This window comes from Sorghum bicolor, chromosome 3 (genome assembly GCF_000003195.3).
Source record: "Sorghum bicolor cultivar BTx623 chromosome 3, Sorghum_bicolor_NCBIv3, whole genome shotgun sequence".
Lineage (NCBI taxonomy): Eukaryota > Viridiplantae > Streptophyta > Magnoliopsida > Poales > Poaceae > Sorghum > Sorghum bicolor.
This window is the reverse complement of record NC_012872.2, coordinates 61713372-61736722: the sequence shown is the minus strand read 5'-3', so window position 1 is coordinate 61736722 and position 23351 is coordinate 61713372. Positions and strand designations below refer to the sequence as shown.

Genomic DNA, 23351 nt, shown 5'->3' with positions numbered 1-23351 from the left:
CAATTGGCTGGTCCCGCCGCCCTATCAGGACGTGAGCTAGCACGTTGGTTTGGGTTCCTTGCCCACAATGGCAAAGATGCGAAACTATTATCTACTACATGCACAATTAATAAAAAGTATTCTAAAGTACAGTGCTAGTGCTAGTGTTTCTTAGGCCTTGTTTAGGCCATGTTTAGATTGGAGATGAAAATATTTTGGGTGTCACATCGGATATGTCGGGAAGAGTTTTTAGAAACTAATAGAAAAAACAAATTACATAGCTTGTCTGAAAACTGCAAGACAAATCTATTAAGCATAATTAATCTGTCATTAGCACATGTGGGTTACTGTAGCACTTAAGGCTAATCATGGACTAACTAGGCTTAAAAGATTCGTCTCGTAATTTCCAACCAAACTGTGTAATTAGTTTATTTTTTATTTATATTTAATGTTTCATGCATGTGTCCAAAGATTCGATGAGATGGATGAAAAATTCTTAGGTAGGGAACTAAACAGGGCCGTAGTTCCCACCCCAAAAAGTTTTCACTCATCACATCGAAATTTTAGACACATGCATAGAGTATTAAATATAGATTAAAAAATAAACTAATTACATAGTTTGGTTGGAAATCACAAGACGAATCTTTTAAGCCTAGCTAGTCTATGATTAGCCTTAAGTGCTACAATAACATAGTATATGTGCTAATGATGGATTAATTAGGCTTAATAAATTCGTCTCACAGTTTCTAAACGAGTTATGTAATTAGTTTTTTTATTAGTATCGGAATACTTCTTTCAATATCCTACAAAACATTGGATGTGACATTCAAAAAAATTTTGTAATCCAACTAAACAAGGCCTTAATCGCCACGGCTCCACCTGTTCATTCTCCCAGCCTCATGTTCGTTGCTATGCTAAACTAGCGAAATAATTATGCATTGACTTACCAGAAGCGTCCATTGTTTCGTCTACTAGAAAACGCAACAACCAACGGGCTTACGTTGCACGTCGACAGATATGACACATCAGAGTATCAGCAGCAGCATGCGATCGAGATGTAGATAGTGTCCTTGGTTTTTCTAGCTATGTGGTTTGGTCCCTTTATTTATATTTTTTTGTTAGTTGTGGGCACTGGGCAACCGAAGAAGAATCTGACACGGTCATGTTCTAAATCTCCAACCGAGAGTGTTCACCTTGTAAGAAAGGTTTTCTTTTCGGAAGAACTCTTCATCATCAGTAAACAAAGTTTATGTGGGCTTGAGGCGTGAGCCCATCCATGCATATCCCTCCGACGCCACCTGCGCCATCTCCCAGCCTCACGTATGCGCTCCTAATTCTCCTTCCAATCATCGCGATCGCGACAATGCCCCGTCGATTTTTCCCGGATCCTGGAAACGCCAACGGCGACGAAGAAGAACGTGTCGCGTTTCCATATGTGACGTGGGCAGATCATGCCGAGTGTCGCCTGAAAACGAGTAAACGACTCGGTTCTTAAAAAAAAAAGTAAACGACTTTATGATACCATCTTATTTTTTTCAAAAAAGGGTGAATAATCATATATTCTGTCCGTTCGTACGGTCGCTGCAGGCAGATGCAGGTTTCGGGTTTCAGCATTTTGCCGGTTCAAACACGCGTCGATCTAGCCGGTGCGCACGTGGACCATTATCATCCCGTAATTGCTTAATTAGGCGCCACTCTACTACTCTGCACGGAGATGAGATGACGCCACATTCGTAGACAGCTCCCCCAAGTCATACAGTATCTTCTTCTAACGAAATTCCCAATTGGGGTCGCAGGCAGTATACAGCATTCCGTATACCGCAAGGCACGGGGGAAAAAATTAATAGGTAAGCTGAGGCCTTGTTTAGTTAACCCCAAAACCCAAATTCAAGATTCTCCGTCACATCGAATATTGCGGCACATGCATGAAGCATTAAATATAGTCAAAAACAAAAACTAATTACATAGTTTGTCTGTAAATCGCGGGATGAATCTTTTGAGCCTAATTAGTTCACAATTGGACAATATTTGCCACAAACAAACGAAAATGTTACAGTGTCCGAACCAAAAATTTTTGCAAACTAAACAAAGCCTGAGATCAGCACGTACGCACCTCTGATTCCGTATGCTTCCCAGCTGAAGACCGACGGGTGTGTGTGCGCAAGCGGCGCGACAGAGCAACGCATATCGACACCGGGAATTACGATTGAACCACCTGGAAGTATGCCAACGTGTTGGGATTTTGGCCAAAAATCAAAACCTTTTTAAATTTGGAGCTTCTAGCGTCCGGACATCCGACGCGCAGAAGTGTTTCCGAACACTAGTGCTTTACCTAACCTCGTTCGACGCGGGAGTGTTTCCGCACGCTAGTGTTTTACCTAACCCCACCTGCCTCCGACAACCCCATCCCGTCCTACACGCATGGAACCAACGCCCCACTCGCACGAAACAGAATGAAACCCTGCTCTGTCTTCTGCTCCTCAATGTGCCCCACTCCTCAACGCACCCAAAAAACATGTAACACTTCAACTACAACATTGCAAAAAAATAGAAAAACTATGAGTACGACAATGGGTTGTATAAATACTGCAACATTGAAAAAATATAGTACAATAATAAAAACATGTACTACAACATTTGAAAATATCTACAACAACACTAAAAAATATATAGTACACCATTAAAAATATGCACTGCAACATTCGAAAGATATCTACTACAACAAACTAAAAAATAAGTACTGCAACAGAAAACGTAACTTGATAAAACAACAAACCAAAGCTACTGCAACAACAAAAATAAAAAGAAAAAAACTAATGCAACAAAAGAAAAAAAAAATACTTGTGCAATAGCAAGACGATGCTACTGCAACAACAAAAACAAGCCTGCTGCAACAAAGCTCACTAGAACCTTAGCCACTGTTGCGTTCAGATCTAGAGGAGAAGGAGAACCACAAGAAGAGTTTAGATCTAGAGGAGAAGAAGGGGAAAGCATGAGGATAGCTCAGATGCGGAAGAGAAGGAGGAAGAGGAGGAAAGCTCAGATCCAAAGAGAGATCCTCGCTGAAACTCGCCATCGTCGCCCTCCCTCTCCAGTGGGAGGGCACAAGAGTTGATGTTGCTGTGCTAGCACGAAGTTCCATGGTGCTCGTAGAGGGAGAGGGAGGTCCATGGAGCATGCAGAGAAGGAGGGAGGGAGTGCTGGCGGGCGAACGCGACTAGGTGGTGTGCGGTGTTTCCCAACGAGCACGGCGTGCTGCAGCAGAACAGAGAGAGCGACATGAACGTTGTAGGATTTGGGACTGAGCGGTTGAGAGGATAAGGACCGGAAGTGGTGGGTTCAGGTGTGCGGTCGGTTGGTTCGATGCGGGTACGTTCGTTCTATCCGGACGTCTGTGGTATATCAATTTCATTTTAAATTTCTTTGTCACATCAATCTTACTGTACATATATAGATTCAATGTTATGAAGAATTTTAAATTTTTTTTAGTTTTTAGATAAACTAAACAAGGCCTAAACATGGTCGTGTCTTATGGAACAGGAGTATCTGATTCAAACCTGGCAGAATTTACAGCGATTTTTGCCGTCTATTTTTTTTTAATCTCTGTCTCCCACAGCGCTCACAACGCGGCTGCCGTACGTGGGAAGCTTCGCGTCGCGCAGCCGGGAATGAACACGCTGCGCCTATATATACGCGCCCGAGCCGCTCCGGTTCGCCGCACGAGAAACCTTTTTGCATTGTCCACCACAAGCCAAGCTTTACCCAGAGCCCGAAGCATCCATTCCAACTTCCAGAGGGACCCCGAACCGCGCAGCGGGAGCTCATCCGACGAGACGACGCAATGGCGAGCGCCGCTGAGGAGCTGTGCGAGTCCGAGGTGCTGTGGCCGGACGCGGCGCCCCACGACGACAACGACGGCGACGCGACGCCCAGCTGCAGCTCGTCGCCCGTGGCGCGGCGGTCCAGCACGCCGCTGGCTCCGCGAGGCGGCGTCCCTGAGAGCGACAGGCCGATCCATCCGGGCTCGCGGCCTGTGGACATTCCCAGGCCCGCGGCGAGCTCGGCGGCGGCCCGACGCCGAGACCACGAGGCCGAGGAGGACGGTGGCTGGAGCAGCAGCGGCACGATGGTGCCGCCTCACGTGCTGGTCTCGCGGCGGCGGGCGGAGGGGGCGGCGGCGTTCGCGCTGCGGTCGGGGCCCGGCCGCGCGCGCGAGCTCAGCCACCTGCGCAACAACGTGCTGCGGATGACCGGCTTCATCGAAGGATGACAAGGCTGACCCGTCCTCCTTTGTTTTGCGCATTCAAACAAGACTAGTCGTCACCATTCACCGCTTGTCTTTGTAGTTTGTAAGGCGGCGGCATTGCCTATTTTGTTCGTTTGTTTTTCCTGGTGGTCCATGATCACGTTGCATCTCCATTTGGGGGGAAACTTCCCATCGCCTACTGTCACGGGATTAAAGTACTTTTTGGTGGAAAACATGTGTTCTTCGATCAAACAAATCCAGTCTGAATGTCTGATGGGTTAAACTCGACAAAAACTTGCAAATTAGCATCCTGGTTTCTGAATGTAATTCAACTCCTCTCCATGAGGTGCCTAGAAGTTTCCATTGCTTACTGTCGCGGATTTTAAGCCAGGCTTGTCTAGCTGTGCTCTAATTCAACTTTTCTTTTTTGTATCTCTAATTCAACTTATTTCACAACACATTACTTTCACGGATTTTTATCTTTAATTCGACGAATGAGGTCTAACCTGATAATTTGAACTCCAGCAAAACGTGCAATCTAAGCTGCCAATTCTAGCATGCAAGCTGACAATTCTAGCATGCACTTCTACAGTGACAAAAATTTTTTCATTTCGCCAACTGAACCAGGCCTAAGTTGTTTCCCTGAAATCATAAGTCAACGTGTCTAATTCAAATGATCAAACAGTAGTACTCTGAACATCAAATGATTAGTGGAATGCACAGTCCAAAGGGAACTAAAAAAATGCTCCATTTTTCGATCATTTTTTTATTCATAATCCTCAAAAGTAAAGCAAAATACAGTATTCATTGATGCCGAACTGCAGAACAAAAACAAATATTTCATAAACCTAAAAGTGCACACAGGAGTTGGCAGTCTGTGCTACGGTTACTCCTGTTGTTGTTTTGGTCCGCTCGGCGCCGGAGCAGAAGAGAAGGAAAGAATCGATGTGAAATTCAAGCAGTGAAATAGGACAACTTGTGGAGGTCACAGTGTTTTCAACGCCTTGATCCAATCAACCTCAAGCCTAAAATCACCAGGACCGGTCTTGGCACCAGGAACGGCTTCTGCGTTTACAGGGAGAGACATCCCCACGATTCGAGCAGGGTTCATTTCCAACTTTGCCTCAATCACATTTGCTCTCCATGTGGGTAAATATCGATCAAGAGGGATCTGTATGGAATGGAAATGGGTTCTTCATCATAAAAAAAAATCGCATATTTCAAATTTTTAATGATAGCAAATGATTTTACCTTCAAGACTTGCCATCTGTTCTGGGGTATGTACACAAAAAGCCTGCCATGAGTTGTCTTCTTGTTGTCCAGGTGAATTCACCGAATTCTCCGTGTATATCTGAGCTTAAAATTTCAGATTCTGCATAACGATCAGTATATACTGACTGGACATCAAATATTCAAAAGTAACTCATATGTGGGAAAACATACGGTAGATATGTAGCATCTTCCATCTCCTTTGATCTTCATTGCTATCGTATCATATGCATCAAGGTCAATGAAACAATCAAACTGAAACGGCAGAAAGGAATTTTTTAATCAGCACTCCACAGATTAACTTCTGCTGACATTCAGCCAGCATCTGCTTAAGCACCTATATTTCTTTCTTATTTTGTAGAGTTAGAAGGTAGTCTTAAGTAAACATCATTTACTGAGTCCTAAGACACCTGATATGACTTCACTGAGACACTGACCTCCAGTGAACAACACAGTTTGATCTAAAGCCCTAAGATGATCAGCCCTCTTAAACCTAGATAGGGTATGCTTAGTATTTGCAGAGGCATTTCAAAGAACTTCTATTTTGTTATATCTGGTTAGTAGTTGATAACCACTTTTCAAGAGCCACCACATAAATATTTTACCATCATTGGTGACAACATTTGTGCATCTAAGGATAGCACAACATTGCTGAAATGGGATAAGCATTTAAGGAAGTAACCATGTTAGTACCCCAGTGCCGCCCTAAAACAGAAAAAATGTACCTTCTTCGATCGCATCCCACAGAATCCATAGCGCCTGATCCTCCATGTTGACTCCTCGGACATATCCAAAGAAAGATTATCAGAAAACACACCTTCAAGAATACACATGTTAAAAATAAAAGTTACCTTACAAACCAGTCTAAGAAAATCATAAGTAAAAAAAAAACTGCATGTTTCAATTCATCAATTACTAAAAAAAAATACAGCAGCTGGTATCCACTGATAATTTGGACCCGCCTCAGACATTTTCAGAGCAAACCACTAAAACATTTCAAGGTTAATGAGATTCACTATGCTAAATGAAAGAAGCTACAAATACATCATTTGTTTTCTCTTAAAAACTCGACCTGCGGGGGCTAAGCCGCCCCCGAGCATTCCTGATAAGAAGAAGACCTTCTCATGTAGACCAACAAAACCCCTGAACCCCTGCCCCACCCTCACATAGCGGAAATCGTTGCCCATGTGAGAACTGGGCCGGCCCTCAAGACCTGTGCTTTGGTGTGGAGCGGACGAGGAGATTTTTTTAACCCAGTCTGAAATTTGATCCCATGGAGAGTCGAACCCAAGACCTGCGGGGTGCCGCCAGGATTCTCTAGCCAACTGGACTAGAGCCCTTCATTTGTTTTCTCTTGTACCAGAAAGTACTCAATTCAAACTAAACTTCAAATGATTGGCACGGGCTGGAAAAGTTAAGAACGTAGAACAATTATTACCAGTTAATGGAGTATCTCCAGCTGAAGCGCCATCAGTTATTTCCAAGGATACAGAAGATAAACCTGGACAACAACTTTGTCAAATTATATTTTATCATAGATGCAAACAAGAAGCTAGGTATTTGCAGCAAAGCTGAATAATGTCCTTCAAAAATATAAGAATTTACTACACATGCAAGGTATTATCTATTGTAGGAAAATATAGTCTGTCGAATTCACAAGTCCAATCATATTATTCTAAGGCACAACTGTATGAGTGCTGCAGTGTTAATGCTTTTCCTGTTCCTGCAGAAAAGGTTCACCCGTGTAATATATACCATCACTTCATCAGCTATCTGATCCATTGGTTTCGAGACTAGCAGCAGATAATACAGTAGTGCACCAGTTTATGCAGTATCGAGTATCCTGTGGTGATAAACACAAGGGGTGGTCAACTCCCATTTGGATCACTATCTGGAAAGCAAGTTATAATAGTGCTATATATATAAACCCTACATATAATTCATGCTGATGGCAAAGAAAGGAGAAAATGCAAGCAGCAAAGGGAGAACCGATGAATCCATAGAGTATGTTCTGCTATATCTCCATGTAAGCATGTATTATACTAGTTTGTAATATGTTTCCTTTAGAAGGATTTTGCATTAGGAAGACTCAGGGGTAGGATGATTCTAGAAATAATATACTGGGGATTACCAGGAAAAGATTGAACTGCAATACATTTTTCCACTATGAACCATCAGAAACTCAAAAGAGCATCTTATTAACATTCTGAGAACAACTAGGACAACACTAGTTTTGCAGCTCCCAAAATAGAAGCAAGGACTGCTAAACCTAAGACTTTCACCGATCCATAATGCATACCGCAAAATTCCCCAGATGTACTTAGATGAATCTCAGAAAGTCAATGGCTCTTGTGACGCTTCGAATTTGTCTTTCCAAATGCCACTAATCGATCATCGGATATCTTTAGGTCAGCCTTACGACGCTTCCTTCGCTCACTTCGGGTAGTCTTTTTCTTGTCATCCGTTGACTCTTGCCCATTTGTCAGCCTGTCTTTCTCTGTTTTTGAAGAACTAGGGCCGCCTTCCTCAGACCTAGATTTCTTGACAGATTTGTCCTTCTTCCCTTTCTTCTGGCCTCCAAGGATGAAATCCTTGCTCTGCCTCTTATGATGTGTAACCTTCCATTCATCCTCTCTATAAGGAGATAGCTTCTTAATGGATACATACTGGTTCAAATCCTTGTCATCTGCTTCCAATATATCACAGGCACTCAGACCAAAACTGTTGGGCTTAACCTGTTTATACTTGAACCGAGTCTTGATATCTCCAATAGTGTCCTCATAGTCTAACTTGTAGTACTCTTCCATCTCTTTCTCAAGCTCCACCTTGTCTTTGAGAGAGATCTTCCCTTTTGCACCTTTTGCATCGGTGGCAGTAGACTCTTCTTTTGAATGTTCACTAGCCCAGCCCTTAGGAAGCCCAAGCAATTCATCTTCCTTGTCAAAATATGGCTTCTTCAAATCCATCTCCTCACCACTTCCAAACTCAGGATCAACATCATCAGCCTCATAGTAACTGTCATCAAACATCTCCTGCATTTTCTTGTCATAATCCTCTGGATCAAAATCCTCCTCCAAGTCATCAGCACCAAGCTTACACGCAGCATCACCTTCAATCCCAGCAATCATTAGGATCCTCTCAAGCTTCTCTGCAATCTCTTTCTTCTTCAAATTCTTGAGATGCTTCAGCTCCTCTGCCTGCTCTTGCTTAACACGGGCCATCCGCTCCTCTTTGCTCTTGCGCTGCTGCTTCCTGCTGCTCTCCTTCTTCCTCACTGACCCCTCAACAACCCTTGAATGTCCCATTACCCGGTCCGCCACCACTGCCCCTGATGCCATGGCCTCCTCATGCCGGTAATTATAACCATGCTCATTTTCTTCCTGAATCTCGAGCTCCTCTTCATCATCTGATAATTCCTGGATATCATCCAGATAGGACTTCCTCTTCTCTGCCTCAAGGTAGGGCCTCTTAAGGAAAAATTCCTTCAAGAACTTCTCGTTCTCATCCAGCTCCTCATCGTTCCCAAAGACCTTACCAGCAAGTTCCTTGGTCTGCTTCTCCTCCTCATCCTCCTCCACTTCATCATCAGCCCCTGCTCTAGCCTTGGGCTTCACCTGGAACAAATCGTCGTCGTCGTCGTCGCCGCGTAATACTTCTTTCTGTGCCTCAAGGAAAGCCTCCAAACCCTTCTTCTGCTGCTCATCATAGGAGATCCTCTCGAACTTGCTGCTGCTCCGGCTGGCCTGCGCTGCGAACTCCGGGCCCTCCTCGAGCAGGTGGCGGGCATTGACGTCCTTGAGGTACAGAGGCTTCTCCTTCTTGGCCTTTTTCTTCCCCTGCTTGAACTCTTCTTCCTTCTCGGCGCCCTCACCTTCTTCGCTGCCCTCTTCCTCCTCCGACTCCGAGTAGACCTTGGCGTCCTTGTCTAGGATGCGAGGGTCACCGCTGCGGATGCGGCGGATCACCTCGAACACGCGGCGGTCGACGAGGCGCGAGGCAATGGCGGCCTCCTCGTCCTCCTCAGACGACTCGGACTCGGAATCCGACTCGCCGTCGTCAGAGGCGGGGACGAGGCCCTGCTTCCTGCGCTCCTCGAGGCGCTGCAGCGCCTCCCGCCGCTTGTTGTGCTCGAAGCGGCGCGCGTACTCCTCGTTGATCTGGACCTTGGAGAGATCCTCCCCGCCGTCGGAGTCCTCGTCGGACCCCGCGAGGATGTCCACCGGTTTCTTCTCCATCTCCTTCTCCTTCGACTTCTTCCCCTTCCCCATTCTCTCCAGCGATCCCTCAGCAGCGCAAGCCGAAGGAGGGTGGCAAGCTAAGGGCTGAGGGCGGCGGTATCGGCGGCGTGCCAGGATGCGGGTCAGGGTATAGATTTGTTGGGCTGGGTCTCCTAGGCTGGTATATCACCGTGTCGTTTCGATTTGTTGGGCTTGGGCTGCAGTTTCCGGGTTCCATTTGGGCCCAGCCACATTTGGGCCTTCTCTAAATATCTTGTGGAAGTTTTTCCTTTTTGTTGTCTTCCACTTTTTCAACAAATCAGAAGTTGCCATGTCACATGATAGAAATAAAACACAAATAAAAAAAAGCATATGTACGTCACATGACACAACTTCTGAAAGATTTGTATGATAGTCATCTTCCGCCTCCTGAAAACAGACTAGTGAAGGTCGCGCGCCACTAAGGGAATGAGCTCTAGTTTTTTAACGTAGAAATGTCATGCCGTATAGTCTGTCTATGAGCATGGAATTTGTGGCCTGAGTTTTCTTAGGCCTTGTTTAGTTCTAAAAAATTTTGCAAAATGTTAACAGTACCAATTTTGTTTGTATTCGACAAATATTGTTCAATCATAGACTAATTAGACTCAAAAGATTCGTCTCGTTAATTTCGATCAAATTGTGTAATTAGTTTTTATTTTTATCTATATTTAATACTTCATGCATAAGTCTAAAGATTCGATGTGACGGGAAATCTGAAAAATTTTGTAAAATTTATAGGGAACTAAACAAGGCCTTACTAACCAAGCTAAACAAAAACGTGAAACGGCAACGTGCGCAAGCATGTGCACAAGGAAAGATTCCGTGCATAGTGCATACGTGACCTTTTTCGGCTCATCATTTGTGCCAATCAAAAAGGGGGGAAATTTGCGTTGTGCATCATACAAGGACTCCAGTTTGGCTTCAGTACAAAATCACTTGCGGTGCCACTGAGAATTGTGCAATGCCCTTCATTATCTTACGCCGATGGAAATTTATGGATCTTTCGGTGTCTCTTGTCAATTTGTCATGTTCTGTCGCCTTCCATCGTGCTCACTGCTTTGAGGTCATAGTAGTGCATATTTGCGCTGATAACTGTATAAGGTAGCACCTCCGATTAATTTACGGACCGTAGGTGCGACTAAGTATGCTGATCTATTGTGGTACTACATGGTTAGACCTGAAGGTTCATAAACAGGGTTAAAGGTAGCATGGTCTTGCCAATCTTTAGATAGCAAATAGCAGGTATAGGTACAGTGCACATAAGATGTTCATAGCACCACATGTTTGTGCTAATAACTAAGAAAGAACGGTTGAAGGTAGCATGGGCTGATCATCAATGTAGAGTACCAGACCTGAGTAAGTATGTAGGTTCATAGCAGTGGTACATGATTACACTGGCAGGTACATAATAACAGTTCAGGGTAGCATGGCCTCACTAATTTACAGACAAGCGGCCCAGGAACAGGACCTAACAATAAAAAAATATTTTAGGCAGCTACGCGCGAAACGCACAAAATGGACAGGAAAAAGAGGAACACAATATTAGAGAGACTGCCATTGTGGATAATATAGCATGTAACACTGAACAAAACTAATTAAGCACATGAACACCCACCTGAGCAGGCTAACACGATGGCGTCAGAGCTGGCAAAGTTGTAGAGCAGACTCAAACAACGTGTGGTATCTTCGTTGTTTGAGTTCTGCCCACAAAAGACATATCAATGAAAGGGCAATAGATTTTGTATATATATTAGCGATAATATGCATTGAAGCTAATCATCTGTATGCAAAATGGAGAAAAAATGATCCGGTAGTACAGATACAAAGAAATATGAAATGTAAACTGAAACTCCAATCGCACAGCACCATGCCAGGTAAATACTAAGCGATAGTTAATTACATGAATATAACTAATCTATACAATCACGATGACATTAAGATGCAGAGTACAATTAATTTTAGAAGTAATTAGTAGAAGAGACATCTTCAACGTAGCTCAGTATCATGCAGGATTAATTTTAGGGTACCTAACTTCAGTTTCATGCATGTTATCCACCAGGATAACTATAATATGACCGCACCAAAGGTAACCAAATTGCAATCCGTCACTGATTAATGATGATTGACTGTATCATAAAGATCATAGGGCATATGGAACCTCCATTATTCCTCTTTGTCAATGGCACAGACGAATTGTTTAATGCCCTACAAACATGACATTATAAAACTTTGTAGCCAAAAGGACCCTCTTTGCCCCCAGGCCTCTGCCTCCAAGGGCGCCGCTGGCGGACGAGCGCCATTCGACTACGTCGTTGATGAACTCCGGAGTCCAGAATCGAGAGAGAGCGGAGGCGTCGGATCGAGGCCTTGTTCGGTTAAACCGGAAACGGCCGGAGTCGGGCCTGGCCCAACCCGCGTGGATCCACCCGGCCTGTAACAGCGTTTTTGGTTAGGAAAAAACACGCATTACCACCCTCAACTTTTATAAAAATTTGCTTTTTCTCCATAAATTCTAAAACTGGATAAATCACCTCTATAAACTTTTAAAACTATTTGTTTTACCTCCCTGACCGGTTATAAGCAGTTTTCAAAGGTGCTTTTGTCCTTTTCTTTTTATTTATTTTTTAACAAGCATACGTCTAAATTAATGTGAAACTAAGTTAACTTTATCTTGACCGGTCTTTACAACGGCTCTAAAAGCACAAGACCGGTCTTTACAACGGCGGCACCTTCGAGCATTGTTTCCCTTCCTGAAGATGTGTCATGAGTCATGACATTCTTTTCCACTAACCTGTAGGTGAAAACGTCGCCTTAGAGGTTCATCTTTATGCAACCCCAACCTCTCAGGCGGTTGAGCTTCAAATTTGTGCAAGATATACTGTGCTCTGTCTTTACTCGAGAAGGCAGTCACTTACGGGGATGCCATGATGTTGGAATTCTACACCGAGTTTGGTTGGCGCAGTCGGATTAGGACAAGGGCTTGAGTCTCATTCATTTATTTTGTGTCTTAAGTTTGTATGATTGTATGGTGGAATGTGGTCTAAATACCATGATTCTGTTCTAAATAGCTATACTCATTTTATTTGCCAACGTTGGAGGTGGGAATGTTATATTCCCTTTATCTAAGAAAGATTACAAGCAGTTCTAGACTTCTAGTGTCACACTGACTTTTACTAGTATATGAATATGTCGATTGTGTGTAGAGCCTGAAGGCCAAGAGAGACTGCAGGCAACACCTACTTCCCTCCCCCAGAACCCCAGCTCTGCCCCCCGGTAAATTCCTGATCCTGATTCCTGAAGACCTGAACCAAATTACTGTACTTCTCCTCCCAACTCGATACTCCGCTGTTCCCTCGTTTACTGCCATTCGACCACACCACATCCTTGTAAGAAACTGTCTGATGCGTTCAAGTGGGCGAGCCACAGCTGCCGTAGCTCCGGGAACGCGACCTCCAGCCATGGCTTCCGCGGCCCACTGAAGTGCAGAACGGCGGAGGACCGCACAAGGTCGGGGTGCGGCACGCGCCAACCAAGGCCCGGCAGATTCCACTGCGGCTCGATCGCCTGAACGCGCCCGTCGACCGCGATCAGCGCCGGCGGCAGCGAGGCCATCTGCCACAGCCTGAAGCCCGACTCCCGGTTCTGCACATGACGCAACCAAATGTCAGAGTCAGCCGCCGGCCGGCAGCGAGGCCATCATCTGCAACAAACTACATGCTTTGCTCCTGGCAACTGGCATGATAAAATGCTGCATTTTTTCAGGAATCAGGACAAGGAGCTTGCTTGCCTTTTGTAGCCAGAACTGGTATGTCTCGGTGACGTTTGTTCGTCGCCAGGCGTCGAGGTCGACGATGTTGACGCCCCACGACCACGCGCATTGCGAGCTATGCAGGCCGGACACGTCGGGGTCCGAGAAATTCAGGTGGTCGCCAAAGGTCTTGTCGACGCAGACGCCGCTGCCTTCGTGAGCGCCGACCGCGCCGATGATGTTCCCGTCAAGGTCCTGCTCCCACAGCCCGGCCAAGTCCTTGCGTACCACGACGTCGTCGTCCAAAAGCATCACCCTACCAAGCTCAGGGAAGAACTGCTCGAGCAAACAAGGCAGAGACCAATGTTAGCAAAAAGGCACACATGCGCATCTTCACTCATCAAACGGTGCCATAATATACGTCCGTCCATTTTACCTCCGGGAGATGGATCTTGAGATAGTTGAGGAGCGAGAACGTGCTCGGTCTGGATGCCTCGAGCCGTCTGTGCTCCCTCTCCGCTGATCCAAATCCATCACATTGGTGATAATCCAGCGAGCTCCTCTGAACCTCCTCGACCGTCCTCATGATGGAGGCGACGACGCCGGCGTCGCGCCAGTCAAACTGGTGGAGTCCCTTGACCTCGACGACCGCGGGCGACACCGGGTGCAGCGCGAACCACGAGTGCATGGGCACGTAGCTCTTCTTGTCCGTGACCACGTGGAACACCAGCCTGGCAGGGTCGTCGGCGCTGCGCACGGCGGAGGCCACCGCGACGGCGGCCGCGAGCACGTTGTCGGTCACGAGCGCGACGTGGAGGCACGAGGCGTCAGTCAGGCGCGGGGCGTGCTCCGGCGGCGGCACCGGGGAGCGCGCCGCGGAGTTTACCGCGAACTCCTCGGCGAGACGCAGGGTGAGGCAGTGCACGCTCTTGGGGACGCCCAGCGACGCCAGGTGCCGGTTGAACAGAGCCCGGATCCTTGAGGACTTTACCTTCCGATCCATCTTCAACAGCTGGGGGAAAGTATTGTTTCCAAGAGTTAAACCAATATAATCCAAATTTTTAAATAGACACATAATCTTTGGAATGGAAGAATTCATAGAAATTACACGAGAAGAGGTTTCCTCGGTAATTCTTACTATCTTCCTTCTAATTTATGAGTCGTTGTGGCTATTCGAGATACATAACTTTTACTATGTATCTTGTTTTGTGTATGGTCACACGAGAAAAAGTTGTTCTCCTAATAATTTGTTAAAGAAGGTGACGAGACACTAATAATCCCACGACTACGACAAACCCGAGCGTGCTAGAAGACCATACGGTCACAGGCTGGCATGTCTGAACAAATTGCCGGTCTGTGTGTTTGACAATTCGAAGATAATCATGATCATGGTAAGTAATGTACGCCGGTATACGCCATGTTTCGGTCTAGCTGACTAGAGAATGCGCAAAAAGGCAGACCATGCATAATGCGGCCTTTCGCCGTGGAAAGCTGAAAGCGCTTACTTGAGCTAAGGTACTGTAGTAACATGCAAGCATGATGCCAGGTTATTCAAAGCTTAGTGAAGATTAGTAAAGGCCATAACGGAGAATGCGTGGAACGGAACATGAACTGATAAGGTTATTTATACCGCGTACCATGGCCATCATCTTGATCGCCACGGCTTCCATGTCAATCCGCCGGTCGTAGGACGCCAGCATGGTGGCCATCTCCGCCATGAGCGCGTCTAGGGAGTCCGGCGCCGCTTCCACCACCACAGGGTCCAGCAGGGTGGCTTCTTCCCTGTGACGCCGCCATTCCTTCATGAATTCCTGGCCATTCCACGGAGTCGGTTCAGGTACAGTACACGTGAGTATCCCATCCGTGTACCACGCAGTACACGGGCAGTACAGACATATCATCAAAGAAATTTCTTTGGATGAAGAAAAAATAGATAAGCCAAGTCGTATTAGGTACCAAGTACTACATGAAAACAAACGTTGTTCGGCACGATCTAGGCTGCCAGAAAGAAAAATCACAAGGGGATGCACGGTTGCATGGATGGTTCACGGACCACAAATCCACGACCGCTTGCAAGATCCACGTAGGAAGCTCCAAACGCAAGGTCCCATCATCCATGCTGGATCGCACAGGCCACTGACGATTCCTAGCTACTACTGAGGCCTTGTTTAGTTCCAAATTTTTTTTGCAAAATGTGAATAATACTAATTTCATTTGTATTTGATAAATATTGTCCAAGCATAGACTAACTAGGCTCAAAAGATTCGTCTCGTCAATTCCGACCAAACTGTGTTATTAGTTTTTATTTTTGTCTATATTTAATACTTCATGCATACGTCTAAAGATTCGATGTGACGGGAAATCTGAAAAATTTTACAAAATTTTTTGGGAAGTAAACAAGACAATCCTAGCGAGCAAGTCACAGGGCTCAGGGCTGCCTGCCTTCGGTTTCCGTAGCGGTTGGCAACACAAAAGACACAAACGTCCGATCCAAGCCACCAACTCGTAGGGTCCGCGCAGAATAATGCGATGCGGCAGCGCAGGTCACACGAATCTATCCACTGGTAGTAGTCCCGAACATATCCGCATGAATCGCGCCCGGACCTCGTCAAATTAGGCTGTTTTTTGTGCATAGCTTGAGTAAGAAGTACCAGGTCTAGTTCTTGACTATTTTTACATGCCTAATTAGCTTTCCAAACGCAAAGAACAGTGCTCGTTTAGCTTTTTGTGATGAGGCTTACTTTTGCATTGTATAGTCTACTCTGTACTCCCTCCATACCAAAATTTATGACTTCATAAGATGCGTGTCGGTCAAACTTTCTCAACTTTGACTAGATTTATTAAAAATACGTGTATATTTATATTTGCAAACAAGTTTGTTATAAAAGTATATTCAACAATCTATTAACAATACTAATTATGTTATAAATATTAATACTCTTAAATATATAACTGATCAAAATTAAAAAAAATGACTTCTTATGAAATGATGAGAATGACATCTATTTCTAGCACAGAGAAGCACGAGCTTCTACCGGCGCCTGGAACGGCAAAAGTCAAAAACAGAAGAAAAAAAAAAACAATGGAACCAGAGTCGGTCAGTGCGTCGCCAACCGTCAAGACGGCAACTGCAAGTACGGCGCCCGGACCAGACACCGGACCGAACGGGCCGACACGGCCTACCTGTCAGCACGACGGCGCAGGCGGCCACGTGGTCGCCAACGCCGCGACGTGTTGGCCGCCCTGCCCTGACATTCCCATTCCCGTGAATGGCTAGGCGCTCCCTGCCAACGAGCCGAACCAGATGAAAACCGCGTGAGCGCGCACGCATCCGCGTGCGGCGTCGCCCATCTGCTTTTGCCCTGCCCTTCCCCCCGGCGCCGCGCGCAGGATGTAAAAAAAAATTGGTCAAGAAACCGGCGCCTAACGCAGATTTGGTGCTGCGCGAGCCAAACGCAAATCTGTGCTGCGCGAGCCTAACGCAGGGACAGGGAGGCGGCAATGTCGGGCTCACACTCACCTCCGTCGCGTCGCCGCCGTCGCCGTAGAGCCAGCGCCCCAGCCCCGCCCGCCAGTCCAGGCACCCTGAAGCACGAGGAGTGAGAGTGACCGAGGGTCCCATGGCAGGACTACGCTACTCACCGTCATGAAAACGGCAAGCACGCTGTGCAAGTACAGCGGTTACTGTGTGAATGAAAGCGAGAGTCGCCTCTTACCGGTCGTGGAAGGGCAGAGAGAGGCACCGGCTTCGATGGCGAGGAGCGCGGCGCGGAAGAGGAGCAGCCCCGCGAGGAGCCCCGTCACTGCAGCCGAGCGGCACCCACGCCGCGCCGCTTGCTGCTGCTGTGTCCGCGGCTGCGGCGCCTTGGGCTTCGTCGTCGCGTCGCCGTCGCCCGCGGTCGCGGTCGCCGTCGCCGTGATGTACACCCTCATTGCCGGCGTTGAGACGGCTCGCTCGCTCTACGTGAGGCTGCCTTGGGCAGGGCGGACTGGCCGTCGCCTCCGCTGCCGGTCATCAACCTACTGAGCTGAGCTATGGACTGAAGAACCCGAGCTGGCGAGCTCCCGCTCAAGTAACAACGCGCTCGCGCCCAGCGCAGGTCAGGATGGAGGGTGTGCCGTGCGGCCCCGGCACCGTGCAGCGTGGTAGGGCAGGGCTCGCAGCAAAGCAAGCTTTCCCTAAGCTGCCGCGGCGCGCGGGTGCGGGTGCGGAATGGGAACGCGGGGGCAGGGGAGAAAGGAAAACAGGGCGGTGCGGCAGGTTCGCGCGCGGGGGCGGGGAGTCATACCAAATGGAAAGGACCAGCTGCGCTGCGAGTTGGGACTTGGGAGTTGGGAGTGGCCGAGTGGGCACCGGGGGTGGGGGGTCGAGGTGGCAAAACAAGAGAGAGTGGCGAGGCGAAGGGGAAGGCCGCCGGCCCGCTCGGTGTTGCTGTTTGCGAATCTGGAATTCTGCAGAGCAGGGGGGGCCGGGGCGAATGGGCGACGGGTTTTGCCGGATTTGACCCCACGGAAAGCGACCTCGATCGACTGCGCGAGCAGACCACCGACAGAAAGCCGAGGGTGATCTGCGCGGCGCGGCGGGCCTAGCCGACCCCAAGTCGACGACGACGCTGCCTCGTGGGACAGACGCATCGCCATCGCCATCGCCGTCCCGTCCGTCTCCCATGGCTTATCCGGTGCTGCAGTGCCGGTGGCGCGCCTCGCTGTGCGCTCTCCCACGAGATCGATAGGTATAGCTTTCGCATTAGCTTCCTTGTCTGGCTGAACGTACGAAATCGCCATGTGACATTGTGACGGTGTGTAGTGTGGGCTGAAGCGGCCGCCTGCTCCGGCTCGCTTGTTTGGACGCTACGCAAGCTACAGGCATTGGAGGTGGTGGCCACTGGCCAATCGGAGTTAATGATGCCGGCACAGAGAGAGTGACTGAGCAGAGTTATCAGTTATTACTACATGCATATTGCATAGGTTGTTTAGTTCGCGAAATCGTTTGGATTTCGCTACTTTAATATTTTCGTTTTTATTTAACAATTATTATTCTATTATAGATTAACTAGACTCAAAAGATTCGTCTCATAAATTACAGATAAACTGGGCTCGCAGCAAAGCAAGCTTTCGCTAAGACATTTATAAATTTTTATCTATATTTAATGTTTTATACATTTGCCGTAGTATTCAATGTGATGGAGAATCTTAAAAAATTTTAGAAACTAAACAAGGCGTTCGGACTTCTCTGGCCATTCATAGCATGACCGGGCATTGAAACAATGAACGAGATGCTGCTTCCGATACTCCTTCCTGACTGCGTCCCTGTTTCACCGCTTGACAAAAGACACTTAGGCCTTGTTTAGTTTGTAAAAATTTTGGGTTTTGGCTACTGTAGCACTTTCGTTTTTATTTAACAAACATTGTCCAATCACAGAGTAACTAGGCTCAAAAGATTCATCTCACAAATTACAGATAAACTGTGCAATTAGTTTTTATTTTCATCTATATTTAATACTTCATGCATCCGACCAAAAATTCGATGTGACAGAGAATCTTGAAATTTTTTGCGAACTAAACAAGACCTTTTACAAATGGTGCGGTACATGACGTACATACATACTGCAGCAGGACGAACGACTGACCCCGCCGCAACCTGTTTCTGCTCCGGCGGAAGCGGAAGGTAGAAGTAGACTGTAGTGGCAGTAAACGCCATTGCAGTGCAGCCCGTAGTACGTGCGAGATCTATCGATACCGGCTGCCGGTCCTTGTCCTTGGACCTACTTGACTTTTGTCGCGCGTGCCCGTTGCCGTTGGTGGTCACGGTTGGTCCCTGGGGTGCTTTTGAAGTTTATTAGACGCATCATATGATATCTCCTCGCCTCAAGTTACTGCTACTCTTGGGTATTGTTTATTTGTTTTTTCAGTGAAAGAAGAATTATATTATATAATAGTTGAGTATATAAAACATGTTACATGCACTTTGGATTATAATATATAGTACTCACGTTGTGTAAAGCACAACTCAAAACCTAACATGTTAGATGTTTTACAGTATGGATGATCGCATAGGCAAACACTCGGCAAATGGTCTGAGAACAACGACGGCCAGCAATGGTCTGAGAACAACGACGGCCAGCATTTCAGTAGGCGGAATTGAGGAACTTCTTCTTTCTGGTGTCGTCCTTTCTCTTCTTTATGCCATCGAAGAGTGAGGATGACTAAGGCCTTGTTTAGTTCACCCAAAAACCAAAAAGTTTTCAAGATTCTCTGTCACATTGAATCTTTCGACACATGCATGAAGCATTAAATATAGACAAAAATAAAAACTAATTGTACAGTTTAACTGTAAATCAAAACGAATCTTTTGATCCTAGTTAGTCCATGATTGGACATTATTTGCTACAAACAAACGAAAGTGCTACAGTAGCGAAATCCAAAATCTTTTTGCATCTAAACAAGACCAATCTGAAAATTATTCTCCCTAGTCCTTCATTGTGGCTAGATCTAACGACAATAAAACGAAGAAGAGGCTGGAGAAAATTATTCCATGGTAGCGACATCATCTCTGCCTTGATGCCGCCGTCCGGAAACAAAAGTCTCCATGTCGTTATGTCGATGAAGATGTCGATGCTAAAGTTGTCGTCCTTATCTTCAACGAAGCCGCTATGGAAAAGCCGATTCCACCTCTCTCCTTCACTCTTGCCGGAGAGGAGAAGGAGAAGATAAAACTCCAATACCAAAAAATTTGGCATGAAGAGACACTAACCCAAGACTCGATCTACTAAAGAAAAACTTATTAGAAATAGTGGATCCCCAATCCCTTCAACCTCCGGCGATATACCGGAGGGGAAAGGAGGGGGACCAGCAGCTGTGGACAACGGGAGCTGCGACGGTGGGGCTAGGGCAACCACTTGATCAGTGTAGGAGCTTGTAAGTTCAACTCTCTGTTTGGGCGGCTTACTTCTAAAAAAAATTATAAATTTTTTTAAGATTTCTCGTGACATAGAATCTCACGGCGCATGTAGCATTAAATATAAATAGAAAATTAACTAATTTTAAAGTTTACCTATAATTTGTGAGATGAATTTTTTTAGCCTAATTAGTTTATAATTGGACAAATATTTGCCAAACACAAACAAAAATACTACAATGTCTATTTTGCAAAAAAAATGCAACTAAACAAGGTCTTGGTTCTCACTGCAATCTGGGTTCACTTCGGACGTGTGTTATTCACTGTTTTTTTTTTAAATTTGAATTGAACTATAAAAGGATTTTCATTAAGACGATAACAGAGCTACAAGTATGGGGAGCTCGCAAGTGCAGGTCGATACTTGATTAAGGCCTTGTTTGGATGTAGTCGGATTCACACCGATCCACATGGGTTGAGGTGGATTGGAGTGGAACTTGAACTAAATTCCACCCCAATCCACACCAACACACATGGATTGAAGCGAATACGACAACATCCAAACAAGGCCTAATCATGTTTCAGTCTTAGGCCTTGTGTAGTTCTGAAAATTTTTTGGTTTTCGTAACTGTAGCACTTTCGTTTTTATTTGATAAACATTGTTCAATCATAGAGTAACTAAGCTTAAAAAACTCACGATTTACAGGTAAACTGTGTAATTAGTTTTTATTTTTGTCTATATTTAATATTTTATGTATGTGCCATAAGATTTGATGTGACGAGAAATTTTAAAAAGTTTTTGGTTTTTGGGTCAACTATTTGGCAGATGATCCTGCCGAATTATCAGTTCCGACTGTTCACTTGAACCTGGATCCCGATGTTTTTACCGGGACCATACCGTCCATACGCATGCCACGGCAATCTGCAGTGGCGCGTGCTTTTACCGATCCCCACCGAGGCACCTGACTGATCTCACACGGTGACGTCGTGACGACCTGGGGACGTCATCGGCGCTCAGGGCAGTCGAGTATATGGCCTTGTATAAGGCGATGTTTTTAGGCCTTGTTTATTTTAGAATTTTTTTGGTTTTGGTTACCGTAGCACTTTTATTTTTATTTAACAATTATTATTTAATTATAGACTAATTAGATATAAAAGATTCATCTTGCGATTTATAGATAAACTGTACAATTATTTTTTTGTTGTCGTTTATATTTAATGCTTCATACATGTGACAGTTAGTTTACCCAAAAACCAAAATTTTTTTAAGATTTTTCGTATATCGAATCTTGCAGCACATGCAAATATAGTCGAAAACAAAAACTAATTACACAGTTTGATTATAAATCGTGAGATGAATTTTTTAAGCCTAGTTAGTTTATGATTGAACAATAATTGCCAAATAAAAAACAAAAGTGTTATAGTGTCCCAAACCAAAAAATTTTGGAAACTAAAACAAGGCATGTGGACAGACAAACAAACAGACGGGAGGGCAATCGTATCGTGTCTAAATTGGGTTGATTGCTTGAACGGTGTTAGTAAAAACTTCTCTTAGCAGAGTTTGTACTCCGATCCTGCCTAACAGCGATCACGAGTGAGTAGCTCCATCTAATCGACGTATACAGTGCTCGCTGGGTTGATTGCTTGAACGGTGCTCGCTGAAGACTGCATTCAATTGGTCTACCTAATAACGAGATTCATTCATGGGCATGGCGACCAAACGAGGAAACACAGCAACTCCGGCCCATTCAGGCGTCCTTTTTTTTTTACCGCAGATTCTGGTAATGTCTGCCTGGGGAAGCTTACACGAAGGAACAATTCATTCTATGGTTAAAGAAAGAAGTTTGAAATTTTATATGAGGAGAAGTAGAGAACTAATCTGATCAGCTGGCATGTTGTTGAATTGTTCCTTTCAGCACTAAATTTGGTGCCTCCTTTGTTTAGTGGTGAGTCGTCTCAGAGCACTCGCATTATCTACCTGCTCCACAACCTGGTTCAATTTTCCATCCATCCATGGCACATAAAAGGGGAGGTGAGAGTGCATGGAACACACGGATGGAAGACAGCAGAAGAAATCTTTTTGACGTGTTACTGTGTTAGTGCAATTCGATCTGTCGGAACCATGGTGAGAATGCATTCCGATTTCACCGTGGCATGATTTGTGAATATGTGTACTTTTTTATGGGGGCAAAGGAGATACTTTGTTCTTTCTTCGGAGCATGCCTCACATTTTTTAAAAAAAAAAACTATTTTTGAACACTGAACTTTTGCTAAGTTCGATTTTGTCAAATAAAACTAAAAAGCAGATATATTTGACCTTTAAACTATCAAAACACCGGACAAATTTGGGTCTACCGTGATTTCACACGTTTGTTTTTCCTATATCCAATAAAAATACCGTTAAATATCTAAAAAAAAATCACAAATAACTCATTCTTAATCAAAATATACAAAATCGGTACCTCCCCTCCCCCTAATAAAAATACAATATATTTATTGCTACTCTATTTTTTTGGGGAAACTATTGCTACTCTATAGAGTTCTTTGGATCTTACTTATTCACGTTGCTAAAAAACGTGACATTTAGTTATTTATGTTATCATTTTGCATTATATCAGAATGTAGGAGATCAACCAAAATATAGTCCAACGGATTCGGAGTACATGATACATCTCGATGACACCAACCTCGTAAACGTGTTGTCAAAAAAAAAAAAAAAACTCGTAAACGCCATGCTCCACCACATGTAGATCATATTTAAGCATACATAGCTACTAGTTGGTGCTTTACTTTATCTTGACTGTTTCTCATTAGGCAATACAGTAAGTTTTAAATACGACAAGAGCCCAAACATCATGCAATCAATATAGATAAAGCACGAAACAATGATTATTGAAATAAATAGCAATCACGATACGAGCAATAAACACTAGCAACAAGAGTACAAGACAAGTACTG

The 23351-nt window shown here is 45.3% G+C and overlaps 3 protein-coding genes and 1 pseudogene across 4 annotated transcripts; 1 reads left to right on the top strand and 3 right to left on the bottom strand.

Annotated features, from left to right (window-relative positions):
* LOC8059214 lies at positions 3683-4588 on the top strand. The gene has a single exon (XM_002458384.2). It carries the CDS (start codon positions 3821-3823, stop codon positions 4247-4249), a length of 429 nt encoding a protein of 142 aa, XP_002458429.1. The 5' UTR covers positions 3683-3820; the 3' UTR covers positions 4250-4588.
* On the bottom strand, positions 4942-6454 carry LOC8059213 (annotated as a pseudogene).
* Positions 6659-9848, bottom strand: LOC8059212 (protein kri1). Of its 2 annotated transcripts, XR_002451548.1 has the most exons (4): positions 7794-9848; positions 7250-7337; positions 6933-6995; positions 6659-6847 (listed from the first exon to the last, which is right to left on the bottom strand). XR_002451548.1 is itself a non-coding variant. In XM_002456234.2 (2 exons), exon 1 carries the CDS (start codon positions 9760-9762, stop codon positions 7834-7836), a length of 1929 nt encoding a protein of 642 aa, XP_002456279.1. In that variant the 5' UTR covers positions 9763-9848; the 3' UTR covers positions 7008-7337; positions 7794-7833. The 2 variants fall into 2 exon arrangements, 1 of the variants encoding a protein (XP_002456279.1); XM_002456234.2 differs by lacking the exons at positions 6659-6847; positions 6933-6995 and having other exon boundaries at positions 7008-7337.
* On the bottom strand, positions 12804-17934 carry LOC8059211 (probable galacturonosyltransferase 15). Its single transcript, XM_002456233.2, has 6 exons — positions 17215-17934; positions 17019-17083; positions 15136-15309; positions 13935-14510; positions 13538-13834; positions 12804-13392 (listed from the first exon to the last, which is right to left on the bottom strand). The coding sequence occupies exons 1-6, from the start codon at positions 17429-17431 to the stop codon at positions 13108-13110; spliced, it is 1614 nt and encodes a 537-aa protein (XP_002456278.2). The 5' UTR covers positions 17432-17934; the 3' UTR covers positions 12804-13107.

Coding starts and splice junctions, on each gene's coding strand:
- LOC8059214 (XM_002458384.2), top strand. CDS start 3,821: ATGGCGAGCGCCGCTGAGGAGCTGTGCGAGTCCGAGGTGCTGTGGCCG.
- LOC8059212 (XM_002456234.2), bottom strand. CDS start 9,762: ATGGGGAAGGGGAAGAAGTCGAAGGAGAAGGAGATGGAGAAGAAACCG.
- LOC8059211 (XM_002456233.2), bottom strand. CDS start 17,431: ATGAGGGTGTACATCACGGCGACGGCGACCGCGACCGCGGGCGACGGC. Junction 17,084..17,214: donor TCTCTGCCCTTCCACGACCG/GTAAGAGGCGAC, acceptor CTCGTGCTTCAG/GGTGCCTGGACTGGCGGGCG. Junction 14,511..15,135: donor CGATCAAGATGATGGCCATG/GTACGCGGTATA, acceptor ACTTTCCCCCAG/CTGTTGAAGATGGATCGGAA.